Source organism: Phalacrocorax aristotelis, chromosome 4 (assembly GCF_949628215.1).
Source record: "Phalacrocorax aristotelis chromosome 4, bGulAri2.1, whole genome shotgun sequence".
NCBI lineage: Eukaryota > Metazoa > Chordata > Aves > Suliformes > Phalacrocoracidae > Phalacrocorax > Phalacrocorax aristotelis.
Window position 1 is genome coordinate 71,097,201 of NC_134279.1, and position 20,441 is coordinate 71,117,641.

A 20,441-nucleotide genomic window follows, 5' to 3' on the forward strand; every position below is an offset into this window, starting at 1 on the left:
GGTATTGCATTAATCCAGCTGCACCCACAGAGGTAATAGTGGGACACAATGTATACACAGCCATGTCCTGGATTGTGTCCCGCTGATGTTGGAGCCGCTGTGAGTGCAGTCTTCAAACTAAACCTTCCTCCATTGCTCCTGCCAACAGGCTATGCTACTTACTGTTAAGGCAAAACTAGGAAAGTACTCTTCACAAGAGGGAAGAATTTAGGCTAGGTTTCAGCAAGAAGACGATGAAATGTGTGATAAGGAAAGATAAGAGTAATACTTGGCATTGGTGTAACTTATGTATAATCATTGTCTCTTTGGCTTTGGATAAGATTCATCACATTGACTAGAAGAGGCTGCTGACAAGCACGTTCATGGTAGCTAAAGAAGTCTTATCTTCATAAAATGTCTTTAAATGAAGGATTGTAGAGTTCAACGGCAAACGTTCACACTAAGTATGGAAAAGCAGTTCTTTACATCATATCAGAAGAGAGGCTAATCTTGTGTTAAATGGTAACCTGTTAGGACGCAATTTAAAACTTGAAGAAGAAATGTTGTGATTTCAGACAGGATAGCTGGGCTCTGAACCAAACACATCTGTGATGGCAGCTTCAAACAGCATAGGGAAAATCTGGGTTGCATTTAAGTTTCTGTCATGCTCGCCACGTGAGGGAAGAGGAAGTTAAGCTGTGAATCTGACATGCTTTCATTTGTTTGTGTCTTCCGCAAAGACACCCTGATGCAAGTGTTAATAGTCCTGCGTGATGATCATAATTTTACTAAGACTTCTTTTGACAATGTGTTTTGGCACCTTAGGTAAGTGCTGTTTATTTGCTTTGTTTTATTTATAGCCACCTGTAATTCTTGAGCTGGATTTAAAAAAACTTCTCACAGTATATCTACCTCAGATATCTACCCTGAGAGACAAGGAGGATGTTAACCATATTTTCATAATGCTGAAATCAAAATTAAAATGTGTGGGGAGTAAATAAAAATATTTTCACTAAGAGATTGTTGTAGAAAAAGTGTAGAGGAACAAATCTTACACTTCAATGCCCAAAATGTTTTTAGGTTAATGCAAGCACCATTTTTTAGACCTTCAGAATTGAATATTTATTGTGACAAACACTGAATATAGAATTTTAAAACATTAAGGAGGTTTTCTTCTAGATCACGTTAGTTACTGAACTGCAAAGCAGATAAGGTTTCATGTTCCTTATTCAATACAAATTGCACTGGATAATAGAGAAGGCGTTCAGTATAAATTAAAAAATTGAATGAAAGAGAGGGAGAGATTAAGAGCAAGGGCAAAAGGATGTTTTCAGTGATATTTTTCAGAAAGACAGTGAAGTGACAAGATGGAAATTTAGCACAGCCTGTAGCAGAACTGTGTTTTAAACAACAAATGAACAGAAAAACTGAAATTAGTGTTCTGTTCTTTGATACTTGAACAGCTTCTAAATTGTCATTTATATGCTACATTGATTCTTTCCCTTATTTTTTCTGCTATTTATTACCCCTATGCTGTCAATATTTTCCTCTGCAAGTTGTTGAGCGTGGCATTGTGGAAAAAATAGAGGAGCCTAACTCCTCGAGGTTTGACAGATATGTGGCTTTTTTCTAAGGGCAGAGGAGAAAAGTTTATTTGCATAATTCTGATAAAATTCTGATAAAACTTATCAGATGCCATTTTAGGACTAGATGGGGGCAAAATCATCCCATTACGTATAGGTTCTTGTGAAATGTGTCTGAGTTACAAACAGGATGAAATTTGGAAGAAAATCAAGCAGTTTACTCTTATTATAAGTAGTTCCTCATTTTAACAGTATAAATTCTAGAAAAAAGGAAATTATAATTCTCTGCACAGCATCTGAAACCAATGGTCTCAGCAGTCATGGGGATAGATTCTATAGGATTAGGACTTTTGTGATGAGCATCAATGTCACTAGCATTTAAAAAAGAAAAAGTTGTCTGATATTCACACAGTGGTTTCATGTCAGAAGAAAATATTTTGTACAGTGTTGCACGGTATCTCATGCATGTCCACCTTGCATGTGGACAGTAAGTGACAAAGAGATTCAAAACAGGAAAGAATAAAAAGCTTCCTCTGATAATGTCCAAGTCAACCTTAGCTAAAAGCCAGGCAACAGACCCGATGAGACACCTGTGGTCTGAATGGCATATTGTATACTTAATAAACTAAGGAGGTGAATGTGATGCTATAAACTACTTGTCAGCAAAAGCTTAATGAAAGAAGTTTAAACAAAATTAAAGAACCCACCCCAAAAATGCTGTACTTTTGTCACTAATTAGAAGCAGTGCAGGACAAGAACTACACGGTGACAAAAATTGTAGCGGATTTTCCTTTCATTTTGATCAGTCTTCACTATTCACTGATGAATCATTCTGAAAAGCTCCTTTTGGTCATTCTTTATCTGTCAGATAAAGTATTTAATATGCTTCAGACTATTCTATTATAGAAGCTTTTTGCTGAAAATAAAAAGTAAGTATATCAGCAATTACAAAGAAAATCTTCATTTATTGCACACAAACACACAAACACAAAGCAATGATGGAGGGCTTTAGCACACCAGATTACAGTTTCCTTTAGGCCAGAAAGCCAGATTGTTCAAGGGAGGTGTGGATAGTAACTGATCTTAAAAAGTAATCTCATAATTATTTTACAATATTAACATTATTTTAAATGCTGTGATTGTAGACATTTGGGGCTGTAATGTAATTTCTTTGCTGCTTTAACTTTTAAATCTACGTGTTTTTCTCCACTAGCTACAGATCCCAATAATATAAGAGTCATCCAAAACCCAGCAAAAATAGATCTATCAGTTGGAGACCGTGCTGAAATAGCCTGTGTTTGGGAAAAATCTGTTGTAAGGTATAGAATAAGCTGGTATCTTGTTAATAAAGAGAACATCACCAAAACTGTATCATCAGAACTTTTTTATGTTTCCAACATCACCCGTCAAAGCATGGATGTGCTGGTGATAAAATCTGCCAGTAGAAATGACACGGGATTTTACTACTGTGAGATAATTATTGAAATACCTTTCTGTAAGAAAGTATGTGGAAATGGAACAACAGTGACTGTTGAAGAGAAAGGTAAGCTAGCAAGAGTATATGCATGCCATTTAACTTGTCATCATAAAGATTCTTCATTTTGAACTATTTTATATATTTCCTCCCTCTCCCACATCCCTCCCCCAACTCTGTGGACCTCAGGGTGAATGAGACAAATACAGAGAGGACCGGAAAAACTCCTAATGACAATTGACTTAAGCTCTTTGCCTTAATACCCCCATGTAAAGTTTTTGTTTTCTTCTGTAAGGGTTTGCTAAGGGGAATTATGAGTGAAGGCTTACAAAAAAGCTGTGCGTCAGCTGTGCATTTCACAAAAGACTCAAACAATTGTTTCTCAGACGGATTTGGTAGGCTAGATGTAAGATAGTGAATGAATTTGCCTTGTGGTAGGCAGTGACTGAAACAATCACATGGTTACTCTGTTCAGTAATATGTACCCTTTACTAACGATTTTATCTTTTTATTACAAGTTCTTAATAAAAAGTGGGAGATGAATCACTATGGAAGATAGAGCAGTATGGGTTCCATATTTATAAGGAATTATGTCCATAAAGTTGTTATGAGAAAACGTTTATACAGGCTGTGTCTCCTTATTTTATTATAGTCATATGGTAACCTTTACAGGGGAGCAATTTAAGGTCCCAGTTCTGAATTAAGCTTTGAAAAGCAGTAATATAGCGAGTATTCAGAGGCAGTTAAATTTTTCAGCAATAGGAGTAATGTATGTTTCACCTTAAGTTATTAAAAGAATGCAGCATATCTAGAAAAGAATTTACCTCATTCCTGTTACACACCTGTCTCAAGATACTATTAATCACTTCTTGAAGATGCTGATCTCTGCCTCTCTCTTTCTGCCTCTCAACTGTAGAGAAAAACTAGGGGACTAGCTCTGACTAGACCTTTAACATTATCAAACATCACTTGTATATTGACCAGTCAAGTCACAGGAAGTAACCTTTCCATTCACCCAGCACAGTCCAGTTTTGGCCACTATTTTACACTATTGGCCAACTGATAGTCCAAAGGGAGGCACAAAAGTGATCAAAGATTTAGAAAACATCAGTGGCAGACAATAAATGAGGTAGTGTTCAAAATGGGGGGAAATGGATGTAAAAGAGTTAAAATAATCTGAGCTCTTAAAACGAGTTAAGTGATCTGATCTCTTACTTGGTCAAGTAGTAATAGCCTTAAAGTATAAGCAGAAAAGACACAGATTAGACACTGGGGGGGAACTACCAAACTGCAGGAGCTATAGGAGGGATTGATGTTAGTGTTCATCACGCGTGCATCCCTCAGGAACGGTAAAGTATAGATGACCTTGCACTTGGTGGGGAGGGTGGACTGATTCACTCCTGAAGTAATATTAATTTTTTTTTTTTTTTTTTTTTTTTGCTATGGCGGTGGTGTTCTATTGTATCTTTGAACAGTACATAACTTTATTTGAAATATATAATTGCAGGAGCTCTCTTGAAAAAGAAAGATTTGTCAATATGGGCCATCATTCCTTTCTTAATGTCAGTGGTGGGAAGCTTGTATCTTTGCTTCTGTCCCTGCAGAAAGAAACAGCACTCAGAACTTTCTGGTGAGTGACAATATTTCCATTAACACATACTTTCCAAGTTAGATGTTTGTTTTGAGATGGCTGGACAGGTGCGCTTAAGAGGCATCACGAAGAGGAATTCGAATGTATAACTTCTGTTCACCTGCTTCTGATCTGCTAAGGGCACCTGAAGCTGAGAGGGGGGCTCAGAAGGCACAGCTTGTAGTTCAAGGGAGCGTTCTTGCAGCCACTTGCCTCCATTATTTATCTTTCCAGAAGGAGTGATCACTTAGACTGACCTGTTTAAGATATTGAAGGAATATCGATTCTGATAATTTCTTAGCAGATGGAAAAAGCAAGGGGCCAGAACTTCGCTCCACATAATGTTCTCACTCTAGGTAGTGACACTTGGGAGTGATATCTGAAAGACCTGACTTTGGGGACTTCGTTCTGAGTTGTGGTTTTTAAGCTGTGATTTTAATTAGCTAATTAATAATTTTTGTGTGTTGCAAAATCCTGAAATGAAGGATGGAAGCAGTCACAAGAAAAACCAGTGAAAAGCAAGGGTATGGGATGAGTGTAAATGTAGGGCATCTGTGGGCAGTGGGTACAGACCAGTGGCACATAACCTAAGGCAGCCTCTTAAGTAACTGTAGCGTGAGTATTGTGGTTGCAATATGAGGCTTACTCAGCTTGTGAGCTGTCGGGGATATAGGTGGAATATCTATGGCTTGAGATGCAATTCCACTTGCATATTAAAAAAGCAGGGAGAGGGGATTTAGGCAAGTGAAAGCTCCCATTTCAGTCACTGGAGTTAACACAGGCATGGATCTTGAGGTCCTTGTATAAACTGACCCATTGTAGGTGTCAACTTAAGGGTGAGCCGATCAGTTCTCTTGATCGGTTTCCACGGCACAAACCAGATCTCCATCGCCTAAGGGGTGTTCAGCAACCTGAAGGCAGCTGTTTCCATCTGCAAGCTGAACACCACTCTAGTGCCTGTCATCAAGTCTAGCTATACAAGAGCTCTGCACTCTTCATATCAGAGATTTATAGAGCTCTGGAAGAGTACCAGGGTGACTCTGGAAATGGACAGTAAGCAAGCAGTGACTCTAACTTGGTTTTTGCTAAGGTTCTGCACAACTTCCTGTGCTGGCAGGAAGGCACCAGGAGGAGCAGAAGCTCGAAGTTGCAGAACTTCATGAGAGAAATGAATCCACCTATGAAGCAAATGAGGAAAACTCATCATGTAATTCTGCTGAATGGGTAAGTGGTTCATAAAAAGACTCCTGCTCTGAGGGAAGGACTTTCAAAATGAAGCACTGGGGAGTGTGCTGAACAGAAAGCACACAACAAGCTGCTGTTCGTAGGATGACATCTTACTACACGTGAAAAAGGTTTAAAGCAAAAAAAAAAAAAAAAAAAGGTTTTCATGCAAGAGACAGCACTCAAATAAGAAAACAGATATTTATGTGGTAGGAAAGTATTGGATTCTGTGCTTATATTTAATGACACTCTAAAATTGTCTGGAGAAGAGGGCAGCAAAAAGTGAAGAATATCAATATAGAGACTGAGTGAAAGCAGTGTGGAAGAAGTAAAAAAAGGCAATAAAGTCCCTTTATGTAAAATTGTATACCAGGCTCAAGGGGCTTGTACCATCTTCAGCTCATAGGGCCATTAGATCAGGCAACACTTGCTGAGAGCTTGTAGCAGATTTCAGGCAAGGTCCTTTTTCCAGGCAGTTATTAATCTTTTAATGACATTAAAACATTGCCATGGTTTAACCCCAATCGGTAACTAAGCACCACACAGCCACTTGTTCACCTTTCCCTCTATCCCTAGTGGGATGGGGGAGAGAAACGGGGGAAAAAAAGTAAAACCTGTGGGTTGAGATAAAAACAATTTAATAGGACAGCAGAGGAAGAGAAAAAGTTATTAGTAGTATTATCATCATTGTAATCATCATCAAAACAAGTGATGCACAATACAATTGCTTACCACCCACTGATCAATGTCCATCCCATCCCTGAGCAGTGATCACTGTCCCCCCGGCCAATTCCTACCAGTTTATATACCAAGCATGATGTCATATGGTATGGAACATCCCTTTGGCCAGTTTGGATCAGCTCTCTCAGCTGTGCCCCCTCCCCTCCCGGCTTCTCGTGCGCCCGGCAGAGCACGGGAGGCTGGAAAAGTCCTTGACTAGTGTAAGCACTACTTGGCAACAACCAAAACGTCTGTGTGTTATCAACATTATTCTCCACCCTAAATCTAAATCACAGCACTATACAGCTACTAGAAAGAAAATTAACTCTATCTCAGCCAAACCCAGGACAAACATAAAATGGCAAGGAGAAGCAGCCCTAATTTAACACCTGCATAGGCAGGCGCAACTTCTGCTACAGTCAGCTGGACAGGCTTGGACAAGCCACACAGAGGTGATGTAAAGTGCTAAAGCCCATGGTCACAACTGCAGATATTGAGTTTATAGATTCCTGAATTCTGTTAGCGAACCTGGCTTCAGTTTTGATTTGGTCACACTGGTGCTGAAATTATGGTGAGAGAGAATATCAGGACGCAGGCTGTAAAACAGTAATATCTATCTTTTGTTGTGCAATAGTCATCATTCTAAAAAAAGAAAATGTATAGCTGGGAAAATTAATTCCCCATAATATGTAGATTCTTACTGAAGCTGAGAGTCTTGCTTTTACAGGAGGTATTGTAGTAGAAAAAGTAAAAAGACAAGGCATGAGATGGTATGGTCATAGTGATAAAATATTCTAATTGCTAGCTATAAATGGATAACTCTTCTACTTGTTAATATTTAATGAAGATGTAAGAAAAAGAGGTTGAGAATGAGAAAGCAAGCATCAGAGGTGGTGCAGAGTGAGGAGTTCATTAGTAGCCATTAAATCAGGACTTAAGCTCAGGGTTTGTATGGACAACAAGATTCATCCAGATGATGTGTGAATACAATTATACAAGATCTTTCAGTTTTGCTTTATAATTTAGCAGCTGTTAACCACAGTGTGTGTCATGATACAGGTTCAGTGTTTTTTTTCATGTAACACACTTTTTTGCTATTTTAATGAAAGCTAGAAGGGTGATTTCATAGTGTTATCATTTTAAATGTTAAAGCATAACTGAATCTTTATAAATCATTTAAGAGATACAGTAGATTAGTAAAGCCAGTACATACGATGTGCATGGACACTATATTTCAAACAAATTAAGCCAGCAGTAATGAGCAAAATTATGATGGCTCTAGAGTTGCAGTCATTGCCTTGCAGTTGTGTTGCAGAACATGATCAGTTTAATTTAATTTTTTTCTAGTTTTTTACATTGCTTACCCCTCCCCTTTTTTTTTTCAAACCTTGGAAATTTGCTGTACATTCTGGGTAGGTTTAGGCACCATTTCTAGAACAGCAAACGTGAAGGTTCTGTACGCCTCTGCAAGGCTATTTACAGTCTCCAATTTATGTCATGTGCTTTTTCCGGTCCTTGGGGTTGCAAAGGCAATCTTATAACACAGAACTTGAATCAAAGCATGGATTTTATTCTTGTCTGTATCATATGTCATAAAAACCCTGAGCAATTAGGTCAGGGGACAACACATAGCTCCAATTATCTAAGTTAGCTTAACCTGACAGTGAACATTCCCGTGGCAAAGCAAGCCACTGTAGTTGTGCTTTTATAGCACTTGTCTCTATCTCTCTGGAGATTCATCCCATATCTCCCGAGTTGAAATGCTCAGGGAGTGTTTCCCAGACAGTTCTGGCAGCTGCAGAGGGATTTGGCCCTTGAGGGAATTCTTAGAGCAGTTGATGATTTTTTTCATCGCTAAGTTCTGCAGGTTCCAGCCCAAATCTATGCACTGCTGTAGGATTAATGCAAATTTCCAGCTCATGGAACCACACAAAAAGCACACTCCTGAGAGGCTCTGGTTGTGCAAAAATGCATAGGAGCATGATGCAGGTTCATTAGCCGTACCTACCATGCCTCCTATTTGACATTCAGCCAGCAGGTACCTCTCTCTGGTCTGAACACCACTCATTAAAACAAAAATAGTAAATCCCCATAGCAAAGTACAAGTGTGAAGATAAAAACCTACCATTTCATCACTTCCACCTTTTTATTGTTTTATGCCATGTCAGCTTGAGAATGAATATGTCTGTGAGCACAGGTCTTTGTGCGCATTTCAGGGAGATCTTTAATTCTTGGCTTTTGCTGAAGGACTTACCTGAAGATCCCAAATCCTACATGTGCTTAGGAAATGAAAACAGGATTTTTTGCACAGTCCAGAAAGCATCTGAATAGTGGAACAGTGTGCTAGTTTACTGCAACAAAAGATCGTCCTTCCAGAAGGAACAGTGTGTAAAGCTTTTTGGAAATATTGGTGTTAAATGATTAAAACAAAAAGCTAAAAATAAAAAAGCTTAGCCAATTCATAGAACCTGGTTTACACTGGAACTTGACATCTTTGGTATTCTAAATAAGTGGCTTGTACCTAATTAATGATGAGGATTGAATCCAAACATAGGAAGACTTTGTCTTTCAGTGTTAGTACTGAGACACTCCTTCCCTCTGAAATTACAACTCTGTGGCCTGTGTTTCTCTCTGTTCCCTCGGGCTGTGCTAGACGCTGTGTCTTGCGTAAAAGTTCATTATAAATAGACTTTGTGGGTAAAAGTTATTTTGACTGGAGTTTCCTTTGCTTTTTGAGGCTGTGTCTACACTTTATGAATCACTTGATGTTTTTTGCAATGAATCAAAAGGAAAAGATGACAAATCCACTGCAACAGTTGTATCCAGTGCAGCAGATGAGCAAATCCCACAAAACTAGGGCAGCTGAAAAGCCTAGAACAAGACAAGGATCTGCCATCTACTTTGACATTCAGAACTGAAAGGACGACGTCATAAACAAAATATGGCAAAATAACTATGAAACTGAAAACAATATGATAATTTGCTGCTGAAGGGTGCATTATGTGAGTTTCCGGTCAGAAGCATATCAGTGGGACAATATACAAGAAAAAAGGTTGGTTCCAAACAGTCTCTGAATGTTTTGTCACTAACAAAACACAGTAGGGAGTCTGAATTTGGAGGGTATGTCATTTTAGAAGACTGCCTTCAACTCTTCCTGCTGTGTCCAGAAATAATAAAGGATGTATTATCAACCTTTGAAAAGTCTTCTGGACTGAACAACATTCTCCAAAAAAAGCATTTCTTCAGGCAGCCCATGTATAAATAACAGAAGGTAGAGAAAAAAAATGCACATGGTGGTAATCATTTGACCAAATAGACAGGATAGACTACACACAGGATGGAGTCTGATCTCTGAAACTGTCATCGGTGCTGACCACATCATAGCCGGAGTGGTAGGCCAGAAAGGATCATATTAATGTAGAAAGGGAATGTTAACTCATTCGCACACTCTACTTAAGGGTAGGAAGGCTCTACAGAGGGACCTGGACGGGCTGGTTCAATGGGCCAAGGTCAATTCTGTGAGGTTTAACAAGGCCAAGTGCTGTGTCCTGCGCTTGGGTCACAACAACCCCATGCAACGCTACAGGCTTGGGGAGGAGTGGCTGGAGAGCTGCCCAGAGGAGAAGGACCTGGGGGTGTTGGTTGGCAGCCGGCGGAACATGAGCCAGCAGTGTGCTCAGGCGGCCAAGAAGGCCAACAGCATCCTGGCTTGTATCGGGAATAGTGTGGCCAGCAGGAGCAGGGAGGTGATCGTGGCCCTGTACTTGGCACTGGTGAGGCCGCACCTCGAGTACTGTGTGCAGTTTTGGGACCCTCAGCACAAGAAGGACATTGAGTTGCTGGAGCTTGTCCAGAGAAGGGCAACGAAGCTGGTGAAGGGTCTGGAGAGCAGGACTTAACAAGGAGAGTTTGAGGAACTGGGGTTGTTTAATCTGGAGAAGAGGAGGCTGAGGGGAGACCTTATCGCTCTCTACAACTACCTGAAAGGAGGTTGTAGTGAGGCAGGTGTTGGTCTCTTCTCTCAGGTCACTAGCGATAGGACGAGAAGAAATGGCCTCAAGCTGTGCCAGGGGAGGTTTAGACTGGATATTAGGAAGAATTTCTTTACTGGAAGAGTGGTCAGGCACTGGAACAGGCTGCCCAGAGAAGTGGTGGAGTCACCATCCCTGGAGGTATTTAAAAGACATGTAGGTGTGGCACTTCAGGGCACAGTTTAGGAGATTATTATTGTTGGGTTGATGGTTGGACTTGATGATCGTAAAGGTCTTTTTCCAACCTTAATGATTCTATGAAAAGTCTTCCAGAGAAGGTAGTCTCCTACGCACAAGGAAATACTAGGTTTAAATGAAGCTATATATGTTATTATTATGTATAATTTTCGTCTAACTGGTGGAGGAGGGGTGCTTGGAGGAGATGGGAGTGTTCACACTTGTTCCACTTTTGCCAGTTCTAAAACATTAAAAAAAAAACCACTGAAGAAAAATCAAAACTGAAAATGTAAGTAAAACCTGGCATCCAAGGTCTGAACAGGGGGTGAAGAGTATTGGCAGCAAAGCTAATGGCAGTTGTCCAAGGACTGCTGAATACTAAGAGCAGATATCTGAAATGTGAATGTATTAATGTATCAGGGTTATTTCATCTTCTGTTAAGGTTTTTTTCAGAGCTTAACTGGATGTTAGGTCATCTTGCCAGCAAAGCAGGGAGAAATTACTTCACTGCTCAAGACGCTTGTTACAGCTTGTCCCTGGGCAGTGCAGCAGACACAGCCTAGCTTTCCCAGAGCCCTTAAAAACAGTTTGCGTAGTCTAAATGTGTGACTGCCTCACTACTCAATACTCTTTAAGGCCGCGTAGCATGGCTCATGCTCTGGCTCTGCCTATGCTGTAGTGACTACAGTTCACAAAGCTACCTCTCAAATTATTGTAGTTTGGCCGTGGATCACTGTTTTATGTGCTTCCTCTTTCCTGGGCTGTTCTGTAACTGCCCTGAATGCCCTTCTGCAGTGAATATACTGCTGTCTGAAATATGCTGTAATCACTGCACTGTGAACATACCCTGCACGAGAGAAATTGTTATAGCATATCTCATTATGAATTGAATTAAGCAAGAGCATTTTCTTTTCTTCCTTTTGAAGTTCAGTCACTTTAAAATTGTGGTTGTTTTTTTTTTTTTGTCCTGAAACTTATTATTACAGATATGTTTCCTTTACTGCATGGTGAAACACTGTCATGTGCCATATTCCTTTGAGGATCACAAATGAGACTCTGGATTTCCACAAACCATCTAACTTTGTCCCCTGCAGAAGAAAGTCAGAATCAGTAAAAAGGGTAATGACCTTCAGCCCAGGTCCCTGATCAAAAAAGCTCTCTGTTTTGCACCAGCATTGTGAGTGTGGAACATTTTGATCTTTCCATATATTATTGGTTCTTTCTCTATTTAAGCACAATGAGGAGATGTAGAGTATTTAGGGAATTATTGTAGGAAAAACACTAAATGAAGAGATTTGCACCAAGCCACAGTTTAATAGTCTCCAAATCATATTGTCATTACAACAGTACTAATAAATTGTTAATTAAATGTGGTTCCTACCAGCAAAGAATACTACCATATTAACAGCTGCTCATATTTTGTATGCTAACACAGTTATTTCCAACATCTGGCAGTTGAAGGCTACACTCAATTTATCATGACCTATTTTTATCTACAGCTGACAGTGGCTATGAGCCAGCAGAATATTTTCAGAGCTCCCACTGGTTGTCCTACTCAGTCAACAAGAGTTTGACACCTATGCATCATGTAGGTTGCCTCTGCTCCTGTACCACTTGGGAAGCAACAAACCCTGATGAAGATGTTCCAGGGCAGGCAGACTTCTGCTTTTTCTTCATGGTTATCCTGATAGCTTTAAAACAAAAAAGAGCTCTGCAATTTAGCTCCACAAACATTCTAGTGTTCAGTATGATCTCAGTTTTAACTGTTCAGTATATAATGAAGCCCATCCGCCTAATAACAGAACTTGAAGAGAATCCTGGGCCTTTGCTTCTAGCCAGTTTTGGTGGTTAGTCCCTCTTGAACAGGCGGCTGCCAAGTGGTGGTTCCATTCTGGTTTAATTTGGGTTTCCAAGTCCTGTGTTAAGCACAGGCTAAAACACACTAATTTAAGAGCAAAACTGGCACAATGTATTCTAAAGCCTCTTAAGTGTTCTGCCGTACTTTTAATGTCTCATCAATGTACTTGGCTTACTCATAGTCCTACAAGTGAGGCTCCTTCTCTGTTTCTGTTATGCTCATGACTCTGGTTTGGAGACCTAGTATAGTTAACTTGAGACTATGGCCTTGAACCTTCTCTCTTCCTGCTCCATTGCACAATGATCCAAGGACTTGCAGGTTAATTAATCTACCCAGCACTTAGGCGGCTAGTCTTAGCAACTAGGTACAGATTATTTGTCTGATTTGAACCACACTTTTTTTCCAAGCCCTGGGTTGGGGTTATTTCCTCTCATAGTACCTGTGGAAGAAGAGTATGGAGCAGGTATTCCTGGCTCTATTACATCAAGGATCCTCAGTAGCAGGCAGGATGATGAGGTGCCCCAACCAACATATTGACAAAACAGTCATGTTTGCGTGTGACGGTCTGACTAGCGTTCTTGTGCCTGATAACAGTGCTGTCAGAACAGCAGTGGCATTTACGTGGTTGACTAAAATTTGTCTGAAACCTGATTTTAACTGAAGTGTTTTCTTTGTACTGCCGATATGAAGAACCACTGTAAAACTGCCACTATTATCAAAAGCTAAACAGCTACGGCCAGCCTTAAATTGACTTAAGGATGTCTTCATTTAACTAGTTAAGGACACTCTCAGTGTCCTTATTAGGCAGTGTCCTCTATTAGGCAAGTGCAGCTCTGGAGATAGGGTAAATCTGTAGAGAAAGTCTATGTAAATAGGAAGGGTTTTGTTTGAATTGTAATTCTTGTGTAGTTCCTAGCATTGCTTGGGAAATAAAAGTTGAAATCACAGAATGGTAGGGGTTGGCAGGGACCTCTGGAGATCATCTTGTCCAACCCCCTGCTTGAGCAGGCACACCCAGAGCAGGGGGCACAGGAACGCGTCCAGGCGGGGTTTGAACGTCTCCAGGGAAGGGACTCCACAGCCTCCCTGGGCAGCCTGTGCCACTGCTCTGGCATCCGCACAGGAAAGGAGTTTTTTCTCATATTGAGGTGGAACTTCCTGTGTTCCAGTTTGTGCCCATTGCCCCTTGTCCTCTCGTTGGGCACCACTGAAAAGACCCTAGTCCCATCGTCCTGACACCCACCCTTTAGATATTTATAGGTATTGGTGAACTCCCCTCTCAGTCTTCTCCAGGGTGAACAAACCCAGGTCTCTCAGCCTTTCCTCATAAGAGAGATGCTCCAGTCCCCTGATCATCATCTTAGCTCTCTGCTGGACTTGCTCAAGCAGTTCCACATACTCCTTAAACTGGGGGGCCCAAGACTGGACACAGGACTCCAAATGTGGTCTCACTAGGGCAGAGTAGAGGGGGAGGATAACCTCTCTCGACCTGCTGGCCACACTCCTTTTAATACACCCCAGAATACCATTGGCCTTCTTGGCCACAAGGGCACAGTGCTGGCTCAGGGTCAGCTTGCTGCCCACCAGCACTCCCAGGTCCTTCTCAGCAGAGCCACTTTCCAGTAGTTCAGCCCCCAGCCTGTACTGGTGCCTGGGGTTGTTCCTCCCCAGGTGCAGGACCTTGCACTTGCTCTTGTTGAATTCCACGAGGTTCCCCTGGGCCCAGCTCTCCAGCCTGTCCAGGTCTTGTTGGATGGCAGCACAGCCTTCTGGTGTATCAGCCACTCCTCCCAGCTTGGTATCATCAGTGAACTTGCTGAGGGTACGCTCTGTCCCTTTGTCCAGGTCACTGATGAATATGTTGAACAGGACTGGACCCAGCACAGGCCCCTGTGACAGGCACTAGTGACAGGATTCCATCCAGACTCTGCCCCATTGATCATGACCCTCTGAGCTCTGTTGTTGAGCCAGTTCTCAATCCACCTCACTGTCCTCTCATCCAACCCACACTTCCTAAGCTTGCCTGTGAGGATGTTATGGGAGACAGTGTCAAACGGCTTACTGAAGTCAAGATAAACAACATCCAATGCTCTCCGTTCATCGACCCAGCCAGTCATGCCATCACAGAAGGCTATCAGGTTGGTCAAGCGTGATTGCCCCTTGGTGAATCCATGTTAACTGTTTCTGATAACCTCCTTGTCCTCTACATTCCTGAAGATGACCTCCAGAATGAACTGTTCCATCACCTTTCCAGGGATGGAGGTGAGGCTGACTGGCCTATAGTTTCCCAGGTCCTCCCTCTTGCCCTTTTCGAAGATTGGAGTGACATTTGCTTTCCTCCAGTCCTTCAGCACCCCTCCTGTCCTCCATGACCTTTCAAAGATGATGGAGAGTGGCTCAGCAAGACCATCCACCAGCTCCCTCAGTGCTCATGGGTGCATCCCATCGGGGCCCATAAATTTGCGAGGATCCGGTTTGCAGAGGTTTGCATAGGTGCAAACCAATACTTTGAGCTAAAATGTTTTTACCTGCATCTCTATTAAAGACTGCAATCTTCAAATAGACCCTTAATTTAAGGAAAAACACCACCTGAGAGGAAACTGAAGTGTGTCATGGGGTCCACAGAGTCCATGTTTCCACTAGCCTAAAGAGGATGATGTGTTGGTTTTATTCCATCTTGATGAACTGGGCTTTCAAACCCAGATACAATTTTGTATGCTGAATCTATTTCACCATCAAGCTCCAAACCAAGATATAATGCCACATCCTCTATAAATTAACAGCAGAAATAAACCATAAAGTACATCTAGAAGATCATCAGAATTTATTTTTGCCATCTTGGGTAGTTACAGGGTGGTTATAAATGGAGTTTTAAAATTTTTTTTTCTTTTAATAAGCAGTCTTGTCTCAGTATTTTGTAAACAGGAAGCTGCAAATACAACTGAGTAATGAATACACAGATCAAAAGAGCATTAACCAATTTCTCTGGTCAAGAGAAAGGACAGGTGATAATGTGTAAATGCTTCTCATTTTCCACACAAGATGAAATGCTGAAATGGGAGGAAGGTTTTTGATGAACTACTACATTCTAGTAACAAGGCTTTGGCTAGGTTGCTGTGGCCTGGTGCTGAGCACTGGTGGATTTTGTTGGCTGATAGGATTAATCCCTTGTGCTTTTTCCAGAGCGAGCCAGTTGGCAGGACTCAGCAACATCTTATACAGCCAGAGCTGCTCTTATCAAATTCATAACTTTGTCTCGGGGAGTATTCAACTCCACAGAGGTAGAGGAGTATAAAAAAAGATATGGCAGAGAGGGAGTAAGTGTGTAGCATTATTAGTGGACAGGCAGGGGTTAGAGATATAACTAAACAACGTAAGAGTTCAAAAGAGTAACAAGAAATCGCATCTGTCACATACGTCTGCTCTGAAATGCTCTATGTTCTGGTACCTGCTGATGTGCTTGTCTTGTCCTAAAGCTGAATGATCACCTCCGTGAGCCAGGAATGCTGTATCTGTACATTGCCTGGCATGACAGGATTGCACTGCACAGTTGGGGCTTCTGAAACTGCTGTGGAAATAAATACTGAAAGCAAGTAATGGATATTGTTCCTTTCTTATTTCATAGCTTTTAATTCTGGAAAGAGGAAAAACAAGATAAGTATCTCTAACAAAGACAGTAGAAAAAGGTCAGGTATTAAGGTGACGCACACTCCAAAAATACCAGTGGGCTGATTGGGTTTGCTCAGATAGAATAACTCTCCTTTCTCAGTTTAGCAGCTGTACAATATTAAATATGATTTGTCCTTTTAAGTTTCTTTTCAAACACAGACTAAGCTTAACCTAAAAACTCTAGGTCTAATCTGGACAGGGACTGCTATCAAGCAAAAAAGGAAATGGAAAGGGTAGCTACCATTTCAATCAAGCTCTGTGGGGAAAAAATGAGCTAACTGCCTCTGAGTAGAAAGAATAACAACTGGTTTCTCATCTCGCCTTCAGATATGCAGTGTCGTAGCAAAGTCACGTGAGTGGTGGGCCTGGGCACTGAGCATGAGACCTCAGACAGGTGGAGGCCATTTCCGTGACACCATAACCAATAATCATCACACAAATGGCTGCTCTATTAAATACACCCAGTAGATAGTCCATCTAGATAGAATTGCACATTTAAAAGATAAATTTTGGTCAAAATAATGCAACTCCTGCATTTCTATCTATGGCCACGTTTCATCAACACACTCAGGCATCCTCTGGCTTTAGGTAAGAATCCGTTCATGGTTGGGATCCCCCCTCGAAGTCAAGGACTCTCCCAGTTCTGTGCAGGTCCATTTTTTATTCCCATGTGTTGAAGATCTTCTCTTTTTTGGATAAGCAGAACCTGAAGTGAAATTATCTGTTACAAAAGCATGCTGTGGTTCCCATTTCTCGCCTCACCTTTCGGTATTTCTGAGCCCAGTGTTCTTGTTTGCTGCCCTGTTAACAATGACAGAACGATGTCAGTGTTTGCCTTCTGAAATAGCCCCACCTCTTATCAGTTGTGCTACACCCTGTGATTACTTTCTGGAAACCAAAAGCAGTCAGCTCTGTGAAATGTGTGTGCCTGGGGAACTGCCGCTCGATCAAATTGCCTTGTAAATCTTCCTGACAGTGTATATGGGTATCACCTCACTTTACACACAGTTCTGTGATAGCAGGGCAACCCTTCGCATTTCTTCAAGATCTGCATAAATTAATATTTTAAAATGCAAAAAAAAAAAATAGTTTTCAGGGGATGCAAAGGTTTTTTGTCCATGTGTTGCCTGCATGAACACTCAACACGAGGCAAATTTCTCTTCGAGATTCCTTCCTTCTGAGAAAATGTTTTTTTATAATAAAGGAAAAAGAGTATTGTTTAGTTCATGAGAGCTTAACTTGGCTAAAATATTCTGCTTTGCATACAAATGTCTTTTGAAAGCTTTCTTGGAATTCTGGCGTGTCTTTACCTCTCTCTAACAAACAAGAATTTCCTTTAAAATGTTCAATCAGTCTGTTTTAAAGTTTACAAAACAACCATCCTCTCTCACAGGTCTTTTCCTTTTTTCCTTTTTGGTTTTTCTTTTTTTTTTTTGTCCTTTTTTTCTTTTTCTCTTCTCTTTTCTTCTCTAATTTTTTCTTCTTTTCTTTTTTCTTCTTTGTCTTTTTTCCTCTTCTTTCTGATCATGCTAAAGAACAACTTGTTACTATGCTCACCACAGCTTAGCATGATGGGCTTATATCTGAGTAGTACTTTGTAAGTGTTAGAGCAAATGACAGTTGGACTGCTTGTGTGAGACTGGGTGAGGAATCGTGGGACTTAGATTTCATGACTACTGCTCTGGAATGGACAATATTCAGTTTTCCTTAGGGTGTGGCCTCTTTTTCTGCCATTACTAAAAATAATTTTTAAAAGTCATCTTGGAACCCTTAATAACATGAACCTTAAAACTGAAGTATAAAAAACCCTGTAAAGAATAGCATCCAGGAAATTATTCAATCAAGGATTGAAAACTAGACAGAAGTATTTACACTGCAAATATTCATTTATTGCCTGTAATATATTCATTGATTTTACAGTCTAATATGGCTATGTCTGGTGCACTAACAACTGTGTTTGAGCAGAGTCAATATGCAATGATGAAAGTATGTTTCCCACGGTACAGCTGTGCCAGACCACAGTGTGATTACCCCAGCTCTCAGCTCAGAAAGTCACACAGACGGTTAGCTGACCTTGGTCTTCTCTGTTTTACCTGCCTTTAAACTTCACTTAAGCAGTACATGAGCTTATTAATTGCTTGTGAAATATGTTTCAGGATATTTTGAGAAGTAAATTATAATAAAATAATGAAAGCCTATACATATATAATTAACAGGACCCATACAGTGTATCACTGAACATCACGCTGTGCTTGTACAAACTCCTCCCCATGCCTGTTTAGCCTACTCTTTCTAACTGTATTTTGCAAAACAATTGCATCACTTAATCACTAGACGTAAACAAATTTACCATGCATTGTGGAAATGAAATGACCTTTAAAAACTGTTAACCAGACTTAGAGCAAATTTTCAGAAGCAGTGCAAAGGAAAACCTTGCTCTTTATTAAATAAAGCGTGTCGATACTCAAAGTTTAACAAACAATCCAGGACACTGGAAGATTTGAGGGGTTTGATAAGTTTATCTCAGTGTGGAATATGCAATGCTTGTTTATAGTTCAGATGTTATCCTCTTGCTAAGAGAAAAATAAAGTGCTTTCCATACTGCTGCCAAGATACAACTTAAAAACACTGAATTCATCGTTTCAGATTGTGTTTTCTTCCTCCCGTGCTTCTCCCACTCAGATACATAACAAAGTTGTGGAAATTGTCAAAAAGAGCTTCTCATGTAACTCCTTGCACCTTTTGGAATAAGCTTTGAGGGATGATAAGCTCTAATACAAATTTAACATTTCATTTATCCTATTTCAGCTATTCAGCTGGCTGTGACACAAATGGCCCTTTAGAGTAGAGCTGGTAAAGGTATTTATTCAGACTTCTCCAAAACAGACGCTGCTGCAAGGATAAAAATTATTCTCTAGGAGGAAATCAGCACAAGGTCACACAAATCTCATAAAAGCCTGAACATTTGGCCAAATGCCATAAAATTTGAGTATATCTGAATGGTTTTTGAAAATTATGTGTGTGACAGTCACATTTGTATCACATAAATTATATAAACTTTTGGCCCAAGTTAGGAACAGCAAGACCTAATTCTGTGTAAACCTTCAGGAAATACTCATCCAAGCTGTTGTCTATACCATTCTGCAAAGAAAGAAACCTAAGAGAAGCAAATAATGGATATAGTTTACATTAAAATAATAATATAAAATTTAAACAGGCCCACAGAAAATGCCTTATCTCACTGGGGAGCTGGACAGATGGGTTGGCATTAAAACACTTCTTGCTCTCCTGTGTGCGCCTCCTATTTGTACTCTGCTTTGGTTTTGCAAACAGTTGTAATAGTCCGTGCCTTGTGCACGGAACTGTTATTTTTAATGAAAAATGAATTGTAAGAGAATATTTAAACAGTACAAAAAGCGTGAATTGAAAAGTCTGAGTGCTACTGATGTGCGTGCACATGCATGAATACAAATGTGACTCATTTAAAAAAAAAAGCCAACCAGGCAGTGCTACCATGGTGGCCTTCAGTTTGTAAGAATTCCAGCCCTGAGATTTATTTTGTGTTTTAGGACTTTCGGAGCCGCCTTCTCAAAAATTGTGTCTTACCTTTGTTTGCAGACGAAAATGGGTCAAGAACGAGGACACTTTTTCTGCCAGGTTATGTGGCAAAGGTGTGGACATACTGACATATCCTGTTGACTGAAGCTGAGGATCTCCCCCTCTGCCTTTTCAGAGCACTTTTTTCCTTCTTCTGTATACCTAACACCGATGTTCATGATTCAAAGCCATGAGAATTCATGAAGTAGATATTTTATTTTGTTAGGTTTTCCTTTAGAGGGAGGAATTTATTTTTCTTTAATGGCCATGTTTAGTATTAATGTTACAGATGTATGTCAGAAAAGGACAAAGAAAAGTTCCTGGCACTTGACACACCAGAGACTGCCATTGTGCGTGTATGCAAACACCAGCTGATGTTCATAGCTTACAAGGACTAGTTGTTTGCCCTCTTCTTTTTCCATCTTCTGAAGGAACCCCACAGGTTTCAACATGCACTTTAATGTAAAAATTTCAGACTTTACTTAAACCCCTTACTGAC

The 20,441-nt window shown here is 40.5% G+C and overlaps 1 protein-coding gene across 2 annotated transcripts; it reads left to right on the forward strand.

Moving 5' to 3' along the window:
• Positions 1-654: 654 nt before the first annotated feature.
• On the forward strand, positions 655-10,433 carry LOC142056676 (uncharacterized). Of its 2 annotated transcripts, none has more exons than XM_075091919.1 (5): positions 655-804; positions 2,776-3,105; positions 4,544-4,666; positions 5,757-5,890; positions 9,348-10,433. In XM_075091919.1, the coding sequence occupies exons 1-5, from the start codon at positions 753-755 to the stop codon at positions 9,465-9,467; spliced, it is 759 nt and encodes a 252-aa protein (XP_074948020.1). In that variant the 5' UTR covers positions 655-752; the 3' UTR covers positions 9,468-10,433. The 2 variants fall into 2 exon arrangements, with proteins under 2 accessions (XP_074948020.1, XP_074948021.1); XM_075091920.1 differs by having other exon boundaries at positions 5,784-5,890; positions 9,348-9,592.
• Positions 10,434-20,441: the final 10,008 nt, after the last annotated feature.